Source organism: Eublepharis macularius, chromosome 4 (assembly GCF_028583425.1).
Source record: "Eublepharis macularius isolate TG4126 chromosome 4, MPM_Emac_v1.0, whole genome shotgun sequence".
Classification (NCBI taxonomy): domain Eukaryota; kingdom Metazoa; phylum Chordata; class Lepidosauria; order Squamata; family Eublepharidae; genus Eublepharis; species Eublepharis macularius.
The window spans coordinates 163,240,734-163,253,451 of NC_072793.1; the positions used below are offsets into that span (position 1 = coordinate 163,240,734).

At 51.6% G+C, this 12,718-nt stretch overlaps 1 protein-coding gene across 3 annotated transcripts in view; it reads left to right on the forward strand.

The window, feature by feature from the left end:
• The window catches only part of PRRC2A (proline rich coiled-coil 2A), a 34,754-nt gene extending 22,741 nt beyond the window's left edge, over positions 1-12,013 (forward strand). The window contains exons 17-32 of one of the 3 annotated variants that reach the window (XM_054975659.1): positions 1,599-1,846; positions 2,131-2,258; positions 2,355-2,484; positions 2,669-2,754; positions 2,885-3,127; positions 6,695-6,880; positions 7,022-7,099; positions 8,260-8,428; positions 8,512-8,564; positions 8,780-8,868; positions 9,026-9,284; positions 10,391-10,489; positions 10,573-10,791; positions 10,878-10,966; positions 11,105-11,198; positions 11,306-12,013. In XM_054975659.1, coding sequence (XP_054831634.1) covers positions 1,599-1,846; positions 2,131-2,258; positions 2,355-2,484; positions 2,669-2,754; positions 2,885-3,127; positions 6,695-6,880; positions 7,022-7,099; positions 8,260-8,428; positions 8,512-8,564; positions 8,780-8,868; positions 9,026-9,284; positions 10,391-10,489; positions 10,573-10,791; positions 10,878-10,966; positions 11,105-11,198; positions 11,306-11,443 — 2,308 coding nt within the window. In that variant the 3' untranslated portion in view covers positions 11,444-12,013. The remainder of the gene's footprint in view (positions 1-1,598; positions 1,847-2,130; positions 2,259-2,354; positions 2,485-2,668; positions 2,755-2,884; positions 3,128-6,694; positions 6,881-7,021; positions 7,100-8,259; positions 8,429-8,511; positions 8,565-8,779; positions 8,869-9,025; positions 9,285-10,390; positions 10,490-10,572; positions 10,792-10,877; positions 10,967-11,104; positions 11,199-11,305) is intronic. The other 2 variants (XM_054975660.1, XM_054975661.1) reach the window with 2 other exon arrangements.
• The last annotated feature ends 705 nt before the right edge of the window (positions 12,014-12,718 follow it).

A 12,718-nucleotide genomic window follows, 5' to 3' on the forward strand; every position in this document is an offset into this window, starting at 1 on the left:
GACATATTAAAAAGTGTTGGGAAGCTGTTTGAGCGAGTGGTGTGTGGGTTCCGTGCTATCAAGCCACTTCTGACTTAACGGTAAACCTATGAATTAGTGACCTCCAAAACACCCTATCATTGACAGCTTGCTCGGGTTCTGCAAAAAGGCGGGCATGATTTCTTTTGAATCAGAGCAAGTGATACGCACGAGATACCTGGACACTAAGGAGGAACAGAGAACATTGTATGGGGGGCGGGGTTGGAGAGTGACCACACAGGCAACGCAGCTGTATCGAGCAGGGGCTGGGCACTGGGAGACAGCAGAAGGAGCACTGTAGTGGCATAATCTTAGTGGAGCATGTCAGGTGAAGACACTGGCATTGAGAGAGAAGGTTAAGACGAGTGGGTGAGGGTGAACATGGGGCAAGACAGCTGGAGGGAGGGATGGCTGTCTGTTGAGTAGTAGGCATTGTGTAGAGCAGTGGTCTTCCAGATGTAGAATCTACCATTAGCTTCTAAGCAGCAGCATGGAATGCACTCAGCTGTAAGCACCTGACAGTCACCATCATGTGACAGGAAGCAAGGCAGAGCTCAGACATTACTAGTGTCAAGGCCAGGGCAGAGTGCAGCAGACCAAGAAAGGGGGTGCGGGGCTAGAAAACAGAGCCTTAACACTTAAGAGGTGGTACCATAGCGAGGAACAAGTGATGGGATCAGAGCCCTGGAGGAAGCCTCTCCACTACTGAGTGGCCTTGCATCGCTGTGCTGGTGTGCAGCAAGGCAGGAGGTGTGGCACACTCATTCTCTGAGGGTCACAGCCCAAGGGTTGAAAGACTATTTGGATTTAAGGAGTTGGGAGTCGGTTTAAGGTGCTTTCCAGTTAGTGATATGAACCTCTGAAGCAGACAAGGGGCAAGGAGGTGTGCAAACACCATAGCTGCCAGAGTTAAGGTTTTCCATCAAGGCTATCCCATTGAAGTTTCTTCACCATACCTTGCATATTATTTTGCTGTTATGTACATTTTGGTTTCAGTTGTGCCCCCTTCATTAACCCCAAAGGAATCTAGTTTAGTGCATGCTAAGTCTAGTGCAGCTGTGTCCCTAGCTGTGGCATTTCCTAGTACTTGGAAGGGGAGAAAGGATGAAAAATAGAAGGGGGGGTGCAGCTTACACATAACCGTTACCTGTAATTGCTGAATATAGGTTAAAAGCAGAAGCTTTTAATGTTCTCTTCACATGACGGACTTGAATGCAGTTGTAGCATGCTGTCCTCGTATCTGATTCCATGTGGCATTCAGGTTTCTTGGCCATGGGTGACCAAAAGGAGATAACCCTTCTCTGTGCATTGTACAAGGGCAGTGATGCTTCCTTCTCTTGTCTGAAGTAGTTCCCCTAATATGTCCCTTCTTAATCAGTTCTGTCCCTTAAAACTTAACTTGCCCCGGGGTTGCTTGGATCACCTGTCCTGTTTTCGAAAATGTAGGTGAACAATTGGCTGCTTTGTTAGAAATGCATCGGCAGAGAGAAATGGAAAATAGGGCACTCCTCAGCTTCCTCTGCATGCATGGCAAAGTGTCCTGCCCTCCATTTTGAAACGATTTCTGTCTCTTTCACTAGCCGAAACACTGATGACCACTCTCCAGGCCTGAGCCTGCCTCCAGCCCCCACCACAAGTACAGTGTATCGCCTGGACCGAGTCATTCACAGCGACCCAGCTGGCATCCAGCAAGCCCTGGCTGAACTGGGCAGCCGCCATACTAAGCCTGCCTCACCTGGTCCCCCCCAGCCACTCTTCCCGGGTCCTGGAGGTGGCACCTCTGCCCTTCCTTTAGGGCGCTTCGAGACCAGGACTAGCAGTGGTACAGGTAGCGTTTGGTGTCTGTGCTTAGTAGGTTAGAGATTGTGGGAAAGGGGCAGGGGGAGATGGTTTGCAAGCCCCAGCATTGGAAGCCTCAGCATATACAGTCTGAGCTTGGCTTTCTGGATCCCAGGCTCCTTGCGTTGTTTGGTGTGTTGCCATGGGTGCTTAGCGCCAGAGAGAATGTATCTGAGGCTGAGTCGTAAAAAGGAATGGCTAGTTAGATGGTTTTCTAACTTCCCTGCTCCCCCACCCTCCCCATCCCAAGGATTGATTTGTTTTTTTCTTCAGACTCTTGCTTCTTAGACAAGAGCCAGCTACTCCGCTCCAGCAGCAGCCCCCTGAAGGAGTCCAGCTCAGTAAGTGGCTTTGCTGCAAAGCGCCGGGAACGGCCTCGAAAGCAAGACTTGCTGCAGCAGGTGAGGCTGGTTTCACAACTCAGCTGTCAGGAGGGGAGGGATGGAGGGCGCGCTCCAAGTTCCTCTGAATAATGGCCTCTCCCTCTTCTCTCTCAGGAACCCCTGGCCTTCCCCAGTGGTCCAAGCTTCACAGCACCCAAGGAGGAAACCGCAGGGGAGCCACGCAGCAGAAGTGTCCCAGTGACTGAGGGGCTTGCCCCACAGATCTGGAGTCACTTGAATGCCAGTGAGTAGTTTGGCTGTGGTGGGTGACAAGGTTCTCATTGCCTGCTCCTCGGGGAAGGGGCTGAAGGAAGTTATATTGCCTTGGAAATCTGCCTGTTAGCTGAAGCAGAGCAGGGGGTGTTTGAGAAAACTCTGAAAGGAGAAGTACATGCATTCCCTTGATGCTGCCTGTGTCCTACGTGCAGGCTCCTCCCGGAAGAGCTACCGGCCTGCCTCAGTGGAGCCCTGGATTGATCCGCTAAATGCCTTTGAGGAAGTTGCCAGTACAGAGGTGAGGGTTCGTCGTCAGTTGTGTTACCTCTGCTTCTGTGAAGGGGGGCAGGTGCTGTGGTGGGATGGAGGGGTGGTGGTAAGACCTGATTCTCTCCCGTAACTTTTTTGATACCACTGTCCTTGCCTAGATGAGCCTGTCAGACAGTGGCGTGGACCTCAGCAGTGACTCACAAGTCTCTTCAGCTACCTGTAGCCAGCGTAGTTCTCCTGATGGGGGCCTGAAGGCTACACCAGACACTGGGGCCGAACACGGTGGAGCTGTGGGCAAGCATGATGAAAACGCCGCATCCATTGGCTCCGAGGGAGCAGAACCTAAAGAGCAGAGAAGACGGCTGCCAGCCAGAGACTCCGTTCTGCTCAAGGATAAGAAGGTACAGACCTTGTTCCAGGAAGTCCTCGTCGCCTTATCCCTTTCCCCTTGCTGGGCTCTTTGGGAAAGTAATTCTGTATCCCCAGTCATCTCTTTGACCATTGCCTAGACTTGTGTGTGCTAGCCAGGGTTCCTCTGGACATCATCTGGGATTCCACAAGAAATTATGGACTAAATAAGACATTTGAAATATCACAAAAAATTCCAAATAGCTCTCAGAATACTGTGCTTATTAAGATTTTGGAAGCAAAATTGTTTCAAGTAGTTCAGTCTTTGGTCTCCCTTTCACAGGGAGACTGGCAAATTAGAAATTCGGCCATTAGCTGTGAGGCTTTGGGGAGCTTTTTTGCAGATAAAATCTTGTCCCTCCACTGCGACCTGCCAGCCACAGTTGATACGGTAAGGGAACTGGAGACCCCTTGGCCGTCTTCCAGTCTGATTTTAGACCACTTCAATCTGGTCTCCCAGGAGGATGTTTAACCCGTAGCATTAAAGGAAGCTGTAGTGAAGCCCCTCCTGAAAAAAACAAATCTGAACCCCGCCAGCCCAGTCTCGAACTAACTGTTTCTGGGTGAGGTGATTGAGCAGGCGGTGGTGGAGCAGCTTCAGGCCTTCCTGGAAAATGCATTGGTCCTGGACCCATTCCAGTCTGGCTTCTGTCCGGACAACGGCACTGAGACAGTGCTGGTCATCCTCACAGACGATCTCCGTAGCCATCTGGACTGGGGCGGGTCGGCACTGCTGGTGTTGTTGGAGCTCTCAGTAGCATTTGACATGGTCGACCACAAATCGTTGACCCACTGCCTTGCCAACATGAGGGACTGCCTTACAGTGGCTTGTCTCTTTTCTCCACAGTCGGGGACAGAGGGTAGCACTTGGGGAGAGGCTGTCAGCATGCCAACCAATGGTGTGCAGCGTCCCCCAGGGGACGATACTCTCCCCTTTGTTGTTCAGTCTGTATAAGTGTCCCCTTGCCCAGCTGGTACAGCGTTTCGGACTGGATTGTCACCCATATGTGGATGACACCCAGTTGTATCTGATGATGGACAGCCAGCCTGATTCTCCCCCTGAAGCTCTAATTAAAGCTCTAGAGGTTGTGTCTGGGTGGGTGAAGCAGAGTAGACTGAAGCTGAATCCCACAAAGCTGGAGATCCTGTACTTGGGCCGGGGGGCATCAGAGGGGGGCTCCAGCTCCCGGCCTTTGATGGGGCACCACTTGTGCCCGTCCCATTGATCAGGAGCCTTGGTGTGATGCTGGACTCCTCTTTTTCAGTGGAGTCCCAGGTCGCGACAGTTGCCCGGTCTGCCTTTTTCCATCTTTGGCAGGCCAGGAAGCTTGCCCCCCCCCCCTATCTTTCGACCCATGATCTAAAGGCACTGATCCATTCAATGATCACCTCCATATTGGACTACTGTAACTCATTCTACGCAGGGCTTCCCGTGAGTCCCGGAAATTACCCATGAGGCTTCCTGTGGACCCGGAAATTGCAGTGGGTCCAGAATGCTGCTGCGCATGTCCTGATGGGTGCATCATACAGGGCACACATAACGCCAACTCTGCAGCAGTTACACTGGCTCCCCTGGAGTTATGAGTCAGGTTCAAGGTGTTGGTTTTAACCTATAAAGCCCTAAACGGACTGGGGGCCAGCATACCTGAGGGACCACCTCTTCCCATATATATACCCCAGAGGGTGCTGAGATCTGCAGGTAAACACATACTGGTGGTCCCTGGCCCCAGGGAGGCTCAATTGGCCTCAACCAGGGCCATGGCGTTTTCGGTCCTGGCCCCGACCTGGTGGAACTTTCTGTCAGAAGACTCTCGTGCCCTCCAAGATCTCCCATCCTTTTGAGGCCAACGTTAAATTCATCAGATGAATCTCCCTGCCGTCCTCCCTCCTGGGGGGGGGGAGGGCATATGGTCACCTGCCCTCCATGTATGAGCAGCCGCAGGATACCAATCCACACCTTCACCCTTTTTATACATGATGAGCAGGTGAATTTGCTGAAGTGCTATATTGTAAGATTATGATTTTATTGTTGTGCCTGTATTTCTTATTTTTGTTGTAACCCACCCTGAGCCCACTTGTGGGGAGGGCGGGCTATAAATCAAATTTATAGAGAGAGAGGAGGAGGCAGCTCTTTACAAATAAATTTGAATTGTGCTCCCCAGCTGTCAACTTTTCTGGCCTGTATATATTTTCATAGGTAGGCGTTCCACCATGGGAAAAGTTGGGAAACACTGGCCTAGGCTTTACCCATCCCATTGTGCCAAAAATAGCCTTCATGAAGGTTTTTGGCATGTTCTGATGGACAGGAGCCATATTTAACGGCCTTTCCCCCCATCCTTCTTGGCTCTGAGATTGTGTAGTATTCCCTCAACACAGTTAGTCTCACCATCCACATTCCAAATCTCTGTCTCCTGGCTGACCTCTCCTTTCGCTGACCTTCCTTCATCACTCATGTTCCAGTGAGAGATGCCACAGAATTGAAGCCTCGGCCTCCTGCTTTTTCCCACCAACACGTTTCAGCAATAGCCTGCATGGGGAAAGCTCAAGGCTGTGGGGAGGGGATGCCTCTTGCTGAAAGGGATGAGGAGGGGGCTCCAAAGATGCATACGCTCACATAATTTCTGCTCTCCCTGTGGGACTTGTGGGCATGGAGGTGAGTTGGAAACTGCAAAAAGGATTCGAGAGGAGCTGTACCTGCCCTCCCCACGTCTCTCCAGCAACTCTTCCAGTGGCAAAGGAGCCAAGCCCCTTTCGCGCTCTCAAGGAGTCTCTCTGCCCTGCAGCCCCCTCGAATTCTCGTGCTTGCATAGTACAGTAGACCCTTGATTCCTTCTCCCTGGCATTCTTCTGGGCTGCTCCCTTTTCACTGCTGAAAAGACCTTTGGCACCAGAGCGGGGAATGGGCTCGAGGCTGTGCTCTCAGCCCTTCTCTGCTCTCAGCAAGAGGAATCTACAGTGTCAGCCCACAGTAATGTATTATTTTCTGTTATTGCTATTATTATTCTTGGTCTCTATTTTTCCTCTTTTAATAAAATATATAAAACCTTTTTTAAAAAGTCGGCCCACGGTCTGCGTTAGTCCAAATTGTTATCTTTACCCATTGGCATTGCCATTGCCTAGTGTGTGTTCAGTAGTGCCTGTGAATTCCTGGGGAAGGGGCAGGGCACCGAAGGCCCTCCACAATCCCACTCCCTGCTTTCAGACTACACCACACATTGTCCACACACTACCCATGAGGGCTAGGAACTTACTTGGTGGGGTGGGGGTCTAATTGAAATTCTCAGGATACCAAATTTTGTGGTGTGTCCTATTCTGTGACTTGTCCACTGTTTGGGCAGAGTTGCACAGTACTTTCCGAGAGCTTGCACGTTACAAAAGGCTGATAGAACAATCAGAGTTGATGCCAAGAAGCAGTCAACTGGCACTAAATGAAAGCTTTAGCTATCATAGCCGTGGTCTTGAAAGTCTGCAGTTTGGTCTTGTAGGGGGCCCCCAGGAGAGGGGTGTATCAGTGGCCTGTCTAGAAGGACCCACGAATTTCACCATTCCTCTTGCCACAGGTGAGCAGTTCCCCTGAGCCACCCCGTGAACACCCACCCCCTGGGGCAATTGGCACAGAGCGTTCCCAGCGAGCCGAGAAGGCAAAAGACAGCACAGAGGGGGTGGGGGTGGTCAAGTCTGAGCCAAGCCCCCAGCTGGAGCCCCCTGGGGCTGGCCCGCCCATCCAGTTTGGAGCCAGTGACAAGGTATGTACGAAAGCCAGGAGCCCAGGGGGGTACGGGAGAGGTACTGTTTTGCAACGTTTGCCCTCAGTGCTGCTATGCCACTTGTGAGCAAGTCTGAGAATCCTGTCATCAAGTCTCCACTCTGGCTTTTTGCCCCTTCAGGATACAGATCTTCGCTTCATGGTGAACGAAGGATCAAAATCAGACAAAGAAGAGTTGCACCAGGCACTTGCAGAGGGGGTAAGTAGCAGAACAGAGACAGTTGGAGGGTGACAGGTGGCAAGCATTCTGTACTGGAAAAGTTTGAAGCTTCCTTGGTCTAGAAGTGGACAACTCCACATTACGCTCATTCCCCAGGGGAGAGGCACACTGAAGTATGCTCCCCTTCTATTACTTAGAATGAACTCTAGAAGCAGTCAAGCTAAATCAAATGGTCTCTCTGTGGAACTGAGGCCAGACGCCTAGAAAAAAATGGAAGCAATTGTCTTCTGCTCAGCAGTGTCTCCTCCTTTTGAGCAGGAGGCTCAAAAGTAGGACAGGCAATCCCAAAAAAGTAAATATATTGTTTTTATTCCTATTGTCTCCCATCTCACAATCCTGCAACGTAGGTTAGGCTGTGAGATTGAGAAATAGTGTTTACTCCATAGCTGGGGAAAGGACTGGATCTCCCTAGTGACCTCTCTACCACAATGTGTCTAATCTCTTGTTAGAATCATAAAAACAGAGAGCTGGAAGGGATCCCAAGGGTCATCTCATCCAACCCTCTGCACAATACAGGAAATTCACAGCTCCCCCCGCCACTGCCTCCACCTTGCTCGTGCCCAGCAGAAGGTAGAAAACCTCCAGGACCCCTGGCCATTCTGGCCAGGAGGAAAATTCCTTCCTGACTCCAAAGTGGTGATCAGTATTGCCCTAGGAACGTAAGGTCCTGAGAGCCAAGCACTGGCTCATCTCTGCCTTCCCTCCATTTCTCAATGTGCCTAAGTTCATCCTGAGTTACAGAATCAGCTTTGCTGACAGATGGCCATCTAGTGCCTGCTTAAAAACTTCCAAAGGAGGAGTGCCAGTCCACCTCCCGAGGAAGTGTCTTCCGCTGAAGAACCACTCTGTCAAGAAGTTTGGGGTGATGTTTAGCCAAAACTTTCAGTTTAGTTTTAACCCACTGGTTGCGATCAGACCATCTGGTAAAACAGAAAACAATTCTGCTCCACCTATGTGACAACCCTTCAAGTGTTTGAAGAGGGCTATCGTATCGCCTCTCGGTCACCTCCTCCCAGGCTTCAGCCTTTCCTGTTGGGACTTGGTCTCCAGACCTCTCACCTTAAAAAAAGACTTGCAGAGCCAAGAGCTTGGCTGCCCCTTTCCTTTTGCACTGCCTCGTGCCTTTCCTTCCTTCGCAGCTGACCTCAGCCCCCAGAGAGTGGGAGCTGCTCCCTCCGGCGCCCCCCAGCCACAGGGCATCCCCCGAGGTACCTTCTGGTCGTACCTGCGAGCCCAAGCCTTTCCCTGTTGCCCCAGTTGCTGCCTCCTGTCTACACGGACTGCCAGCAGACACTTCTGTGTTCTCAGGTATAGGGCGGAGAGACGGGGGGGGGGCCTTCTTGTGTGGCTGGTACCCAGATGGGGACCTGAGTGTCTGCTTCTCTCTACAGGTGAGAGGGGCCAGGGCCAGCGACTGTACCCGGAGCTGTTTTATGGGAACCAGGTACCCATCTTGGCAAAGCATTGGGGCCAAGTGCCTGGAGAAGAGCAGTGGCACAGGAAGGCTGCCTCTAGGGGGTGGGGTATATAAATTCCAGGCTGTAGCAGCTGTGGAAGATACATAGGGGCTGATTGGAGGAACGAGTTGGGCTGGAATTGGGTGAGAACAGAAGCAGTTGGGGGCCTGAGGCTGCCTCCTCATTCCTCCCCTCTCTGCAGGTCCCCACCACTCAGCTTGAGTCGCAGCTTCACAGTGCCGGTGGCGGGAACAGCTTCCGTCCAAACACCCCTTCTCTGCACACTTACAGGTACAGGCAGAGCTGAGGAATTTTGCCTGTTGGGGTGTGCATGCATGGAGGAGGAGGCATCTTTGGTGGGACATCTTTGTAGAAATGGTCGTTTGTTTCCCCCGCCCCTTTGGGGAAATGTACTCTGTGTTTTTCCTCCCTGTTGATTTTTGGCTAGGTCCCAGCACCTCTATCTTCAACCCAGCCCAGCGCCCACCTCTCCAGCTCAGACGGCAGCAGGCGCAGTGCTGCCCAGTTCTGCCTTGCTCTCGGGGGTAGCCCTGAAGGGTCAGTACGTGGAGATCTCAGCCCTGCAGGCCACTGAGCTTCCCAAGCTGCCAGCGACAGGCTTGTTGTACCAAGCACCCCCTCCCTCCTTCATATACAGTTCGGCCTTCTGTGGCAGCCAGTTGGCTCCGGAGCAAGCCTTGCTTCAGGTACTGCAAAGGTCGGGGTGGCAAGGTGGGAACAAGTTTTTTAAAAATGCAGGACTACTGTGTTCTAGGGGAAGGGGCAGCAACCACAAAAGCTAGGCCTCTGGGGGGCAGAGTTGGGAGATGTAAGCAGAAAGGGAGTTAGGATGAGGTCGGGTAGCACTTGGCAAAGCCAGAAGCCGGGCAGGATTTGGCATTTTAGGTTTGATTCCTCCTCCCTGTGTGAACACTGTGTGGGGTTGCAACAACAGTGCCACTGGGGAGGTGTGGGTTCAGATCCCCACTCATCAGTGAAGCTTGTGGGGGAGAGGGAAGTTGAGCTGTTGCTTTTTAAAGATTTTTAGGCCATCTTTCCATTAATAGGGCAATCAAGGCAGCTTACAGATACATGGTTGAGAATCGTTGAGCGTTTAAATACCAATGCAGACAACCAAAATCCAGACACAAGGCCTATTTCTTCCGTGGCATTCTGGAAGAAGTGACACTGGGGGTGGGGGGGGGGGGTGGTCTGTGAACATAAAGCAGGCTCGGAGACATGACATGTGCTGCTGTGAACCCTTTGGAGAGGAAAGAGAGAACTGAACAGGGTAGCAACTTCCTCTGAAAGCAAAATTATTGCATGAATAGTCACGTTCAGCCTAATTTTTTCAATTATCTTCGGAAACAAATTGTTCCGCTTTCCTGCATGGCAGCTCTATACAGGTAGCTTATAGCCAAGTCGCATCTGCCAGGAGTTCCCCCTCCACTGCAAACACCCCCTCCCCCAGCCTTGCCTGTTTGTAAAAACGATTATCTCCCCTGCCTCCCTGAGGTCAGACTGCTAGGGCAGAAAAACAGGATTCAGAGCAGCTTTTATTAAATGGGGAGATTTTGCTTCACGTGGCCTCCCTCCACCTGTTCAAAGAGCCTCCACTGTAGGGCTTTAAGGAAGAACTTACTGGGGCACAGCAATGAGCAAAAACTGCCGCCCTGCATCTGCTGTTGGGGATGCGGCGCTCTGGCAGAGGGGATGTGAAGGGTTGTGGTGATTGTCTTGGTCCAGCACAAGGTACTGCCGCTGCCTTCTCCCCAGCCAGCTGCGAGAAACTCATGGCTTCTGCATTTGCCAGGTACGCCAGGAACTTGCATCTCCCTCTGACTTCTACCCAGCCCCCCTGGGACAAGGCAGCCAGAGCAGTTTCCTGACAGCCACAGCCCCTGCCCAGCAGGTGCGTAAATCTTCACCTTGTGTGCAAAGGGAGCTCTTCTCTGGGCCCCTCTTGCCCTTAACCAAGTGTCTCTCCTTCCCCAGGTGCTGTTGCCAGTGGTGGAGCCCCCCCAGCTGCCCCCTGTGGTGAACTTTGGCTCCCTGCAGCAAGCGCCACCTACTGCCGCTGCACCGCCACCACCTCCCCCCATGCCCTTGGTGCCTGTGGCCACCCAGGCCCTGCGGCCGCCAGGACAACTGGCTGGGCGCCTCGTCTCTCCAGCTGTGCGGGCCTTTCCTCATGGCGCAGTGGGCCGGGGCGAGGTACCAAAGAACATGAGGGTTAGGAGCTCAGGGGGAAGGGAAGGGTCTTGTGTCCTCCGCTTCTGATGAGCCCTTTTCTCTCCTAGCTTCATGCTCTGGAAATGAAGCCACTGCAGGACTACAGGAAACTCAATGGCCTGGGGTCTGCAGGGGCCCGGCCCCCGCCAGGGGGCAGGTGAGTGGATGGCTCCAGGAATGATGGAAGGAACCAGCAGAGGACGCCGTTCCTCAGGCAGCAGAACAAGGAATCTGCCCGTGGAAGGGGATGGTTTGTGGGATCCTTGCTCCTGCTTGAGCCTTTTCTCCCTCACAGGCCTTTTGCTGGAGGCTTTAATGCTCGGCTGAAGTCCCCTGGGTCTGGCTATGGTGGCATCTTTCGTGCCCAGCGCTTTGAGGTCTACCAGCAGGTGAGATGATAGCACCCCTAAGAAGTAGCAGGTTTTGGTCTGTGAGGGGGGAGGGATTGAATACATGACTTTCCCCTCTGTGATTCTCCCCTTCCCCCATTCCACAGTCCGATGTCCTTCGCTGGACTCCTCGTGCCTGGGAGCGAGCAGCTCAACCACGAGATGGAGCTCCAATCCGCCGCCTTGAGCCCGATGTCCGCACCCATTCTGACAAACAAGACCCTGGTTTCTCCAACCACCACTAGCCCAGGATGCCGACGCCCCTCCTCTTTGATTCTTAGCCCCCCCCCTCGAAGGGGGGGCTGCAGGGGCTCATTCCTCTTCTTGGTGTATCCTGAGCATGGAATGTCTCCTTAACTCCCTTCCTGTTTATGTGAGGGGTGACACTGGAATTTGCCCCATCAGTTAGGGGTGTTAAACACTTAGAGGGGTGCTCAGTGTGGAATTTTGAGGGGGGCAAGGATCAGGATTTTGGGAGGCTCCCAGCTGAATGTATTTTTGCTTATATCCTTTGGTTTCACCTGAGTTTATTTTTTGGTGGGGGGTTATAATTGCCCTTGGATCAGAGGGGAGGCGCTCTGAGGTGTGGAGTGTAAATATATATAAATATGAACATGTGGGAACTTGCCTCTTCCCCCTTCAGTTGGGATGGGGGAGGCTAGGCTGGGAGCCTGCCCTCCTCCTCCTGTCCATTTGCACCCCTGAGTTTGAAATAGGAAGCGTTACATTTTTAAAAGGTGGTCGAGCTGGTTTGTTTAATAAATAAAACCAAAAAAAATTGTTTAAAAAAACAATAAAATACGAAGTAAAGCTGGTGAGGGTTCTTGTTTTCTGTTTAGGTTTATCCACCTTCAGTTATGTTTGAATAATAAGGTAAACACTTTGTGCTTATTTCTGTCTTAATGAAAATAGGCGTTCTCTGAAGTAGCCCTCCAAGAGAAGCCAAATGATGATAACATGGGAGGAAGACTCCATGCACACCTCATGCTGTTAAAACTCTTCATAGGCTTTTTAAGGTGCCTTTTATTGGCACCCTTGTTGGGTGTCATACTAGTCTGTAGGAGCCATCCATTGTGTGCATAGGAACTTTCCTGTTCCTTGCAGCTGTGCGTTCTTGAATGTGGGAAGAGGTTGGTCAAGTCTTCATTCTGCATGGGGCCAAGAGCTGTAGAACCCCAAATTACTATAGATGCAATTTCACCCACCTCTCTTTAGTATACACAACCACCTTTTTTTATGGATAGGTCATTTTCTCCTATAACCTCAAAGTAGATGTAGAAGTAGATTTTTTTTAGCAGTTGCTTATAGTATATTCATGTCACTATTATGTCCATTCTATAAAGTATGGTTTCGTTTGAGGATGGTGCTAACAAAAGGGAGGTGTGTTCCAGTATAAGACTGTACTCTCAACTCTAGGAATTCTTCCTTAAAATCAGAGCCCCATTCCCAGTGCTACTTCACAGCCTTAGGGCGGCAGCCAGCTTCCTGTTAGAACAATCTCAACTTTTCTATGTCCTATA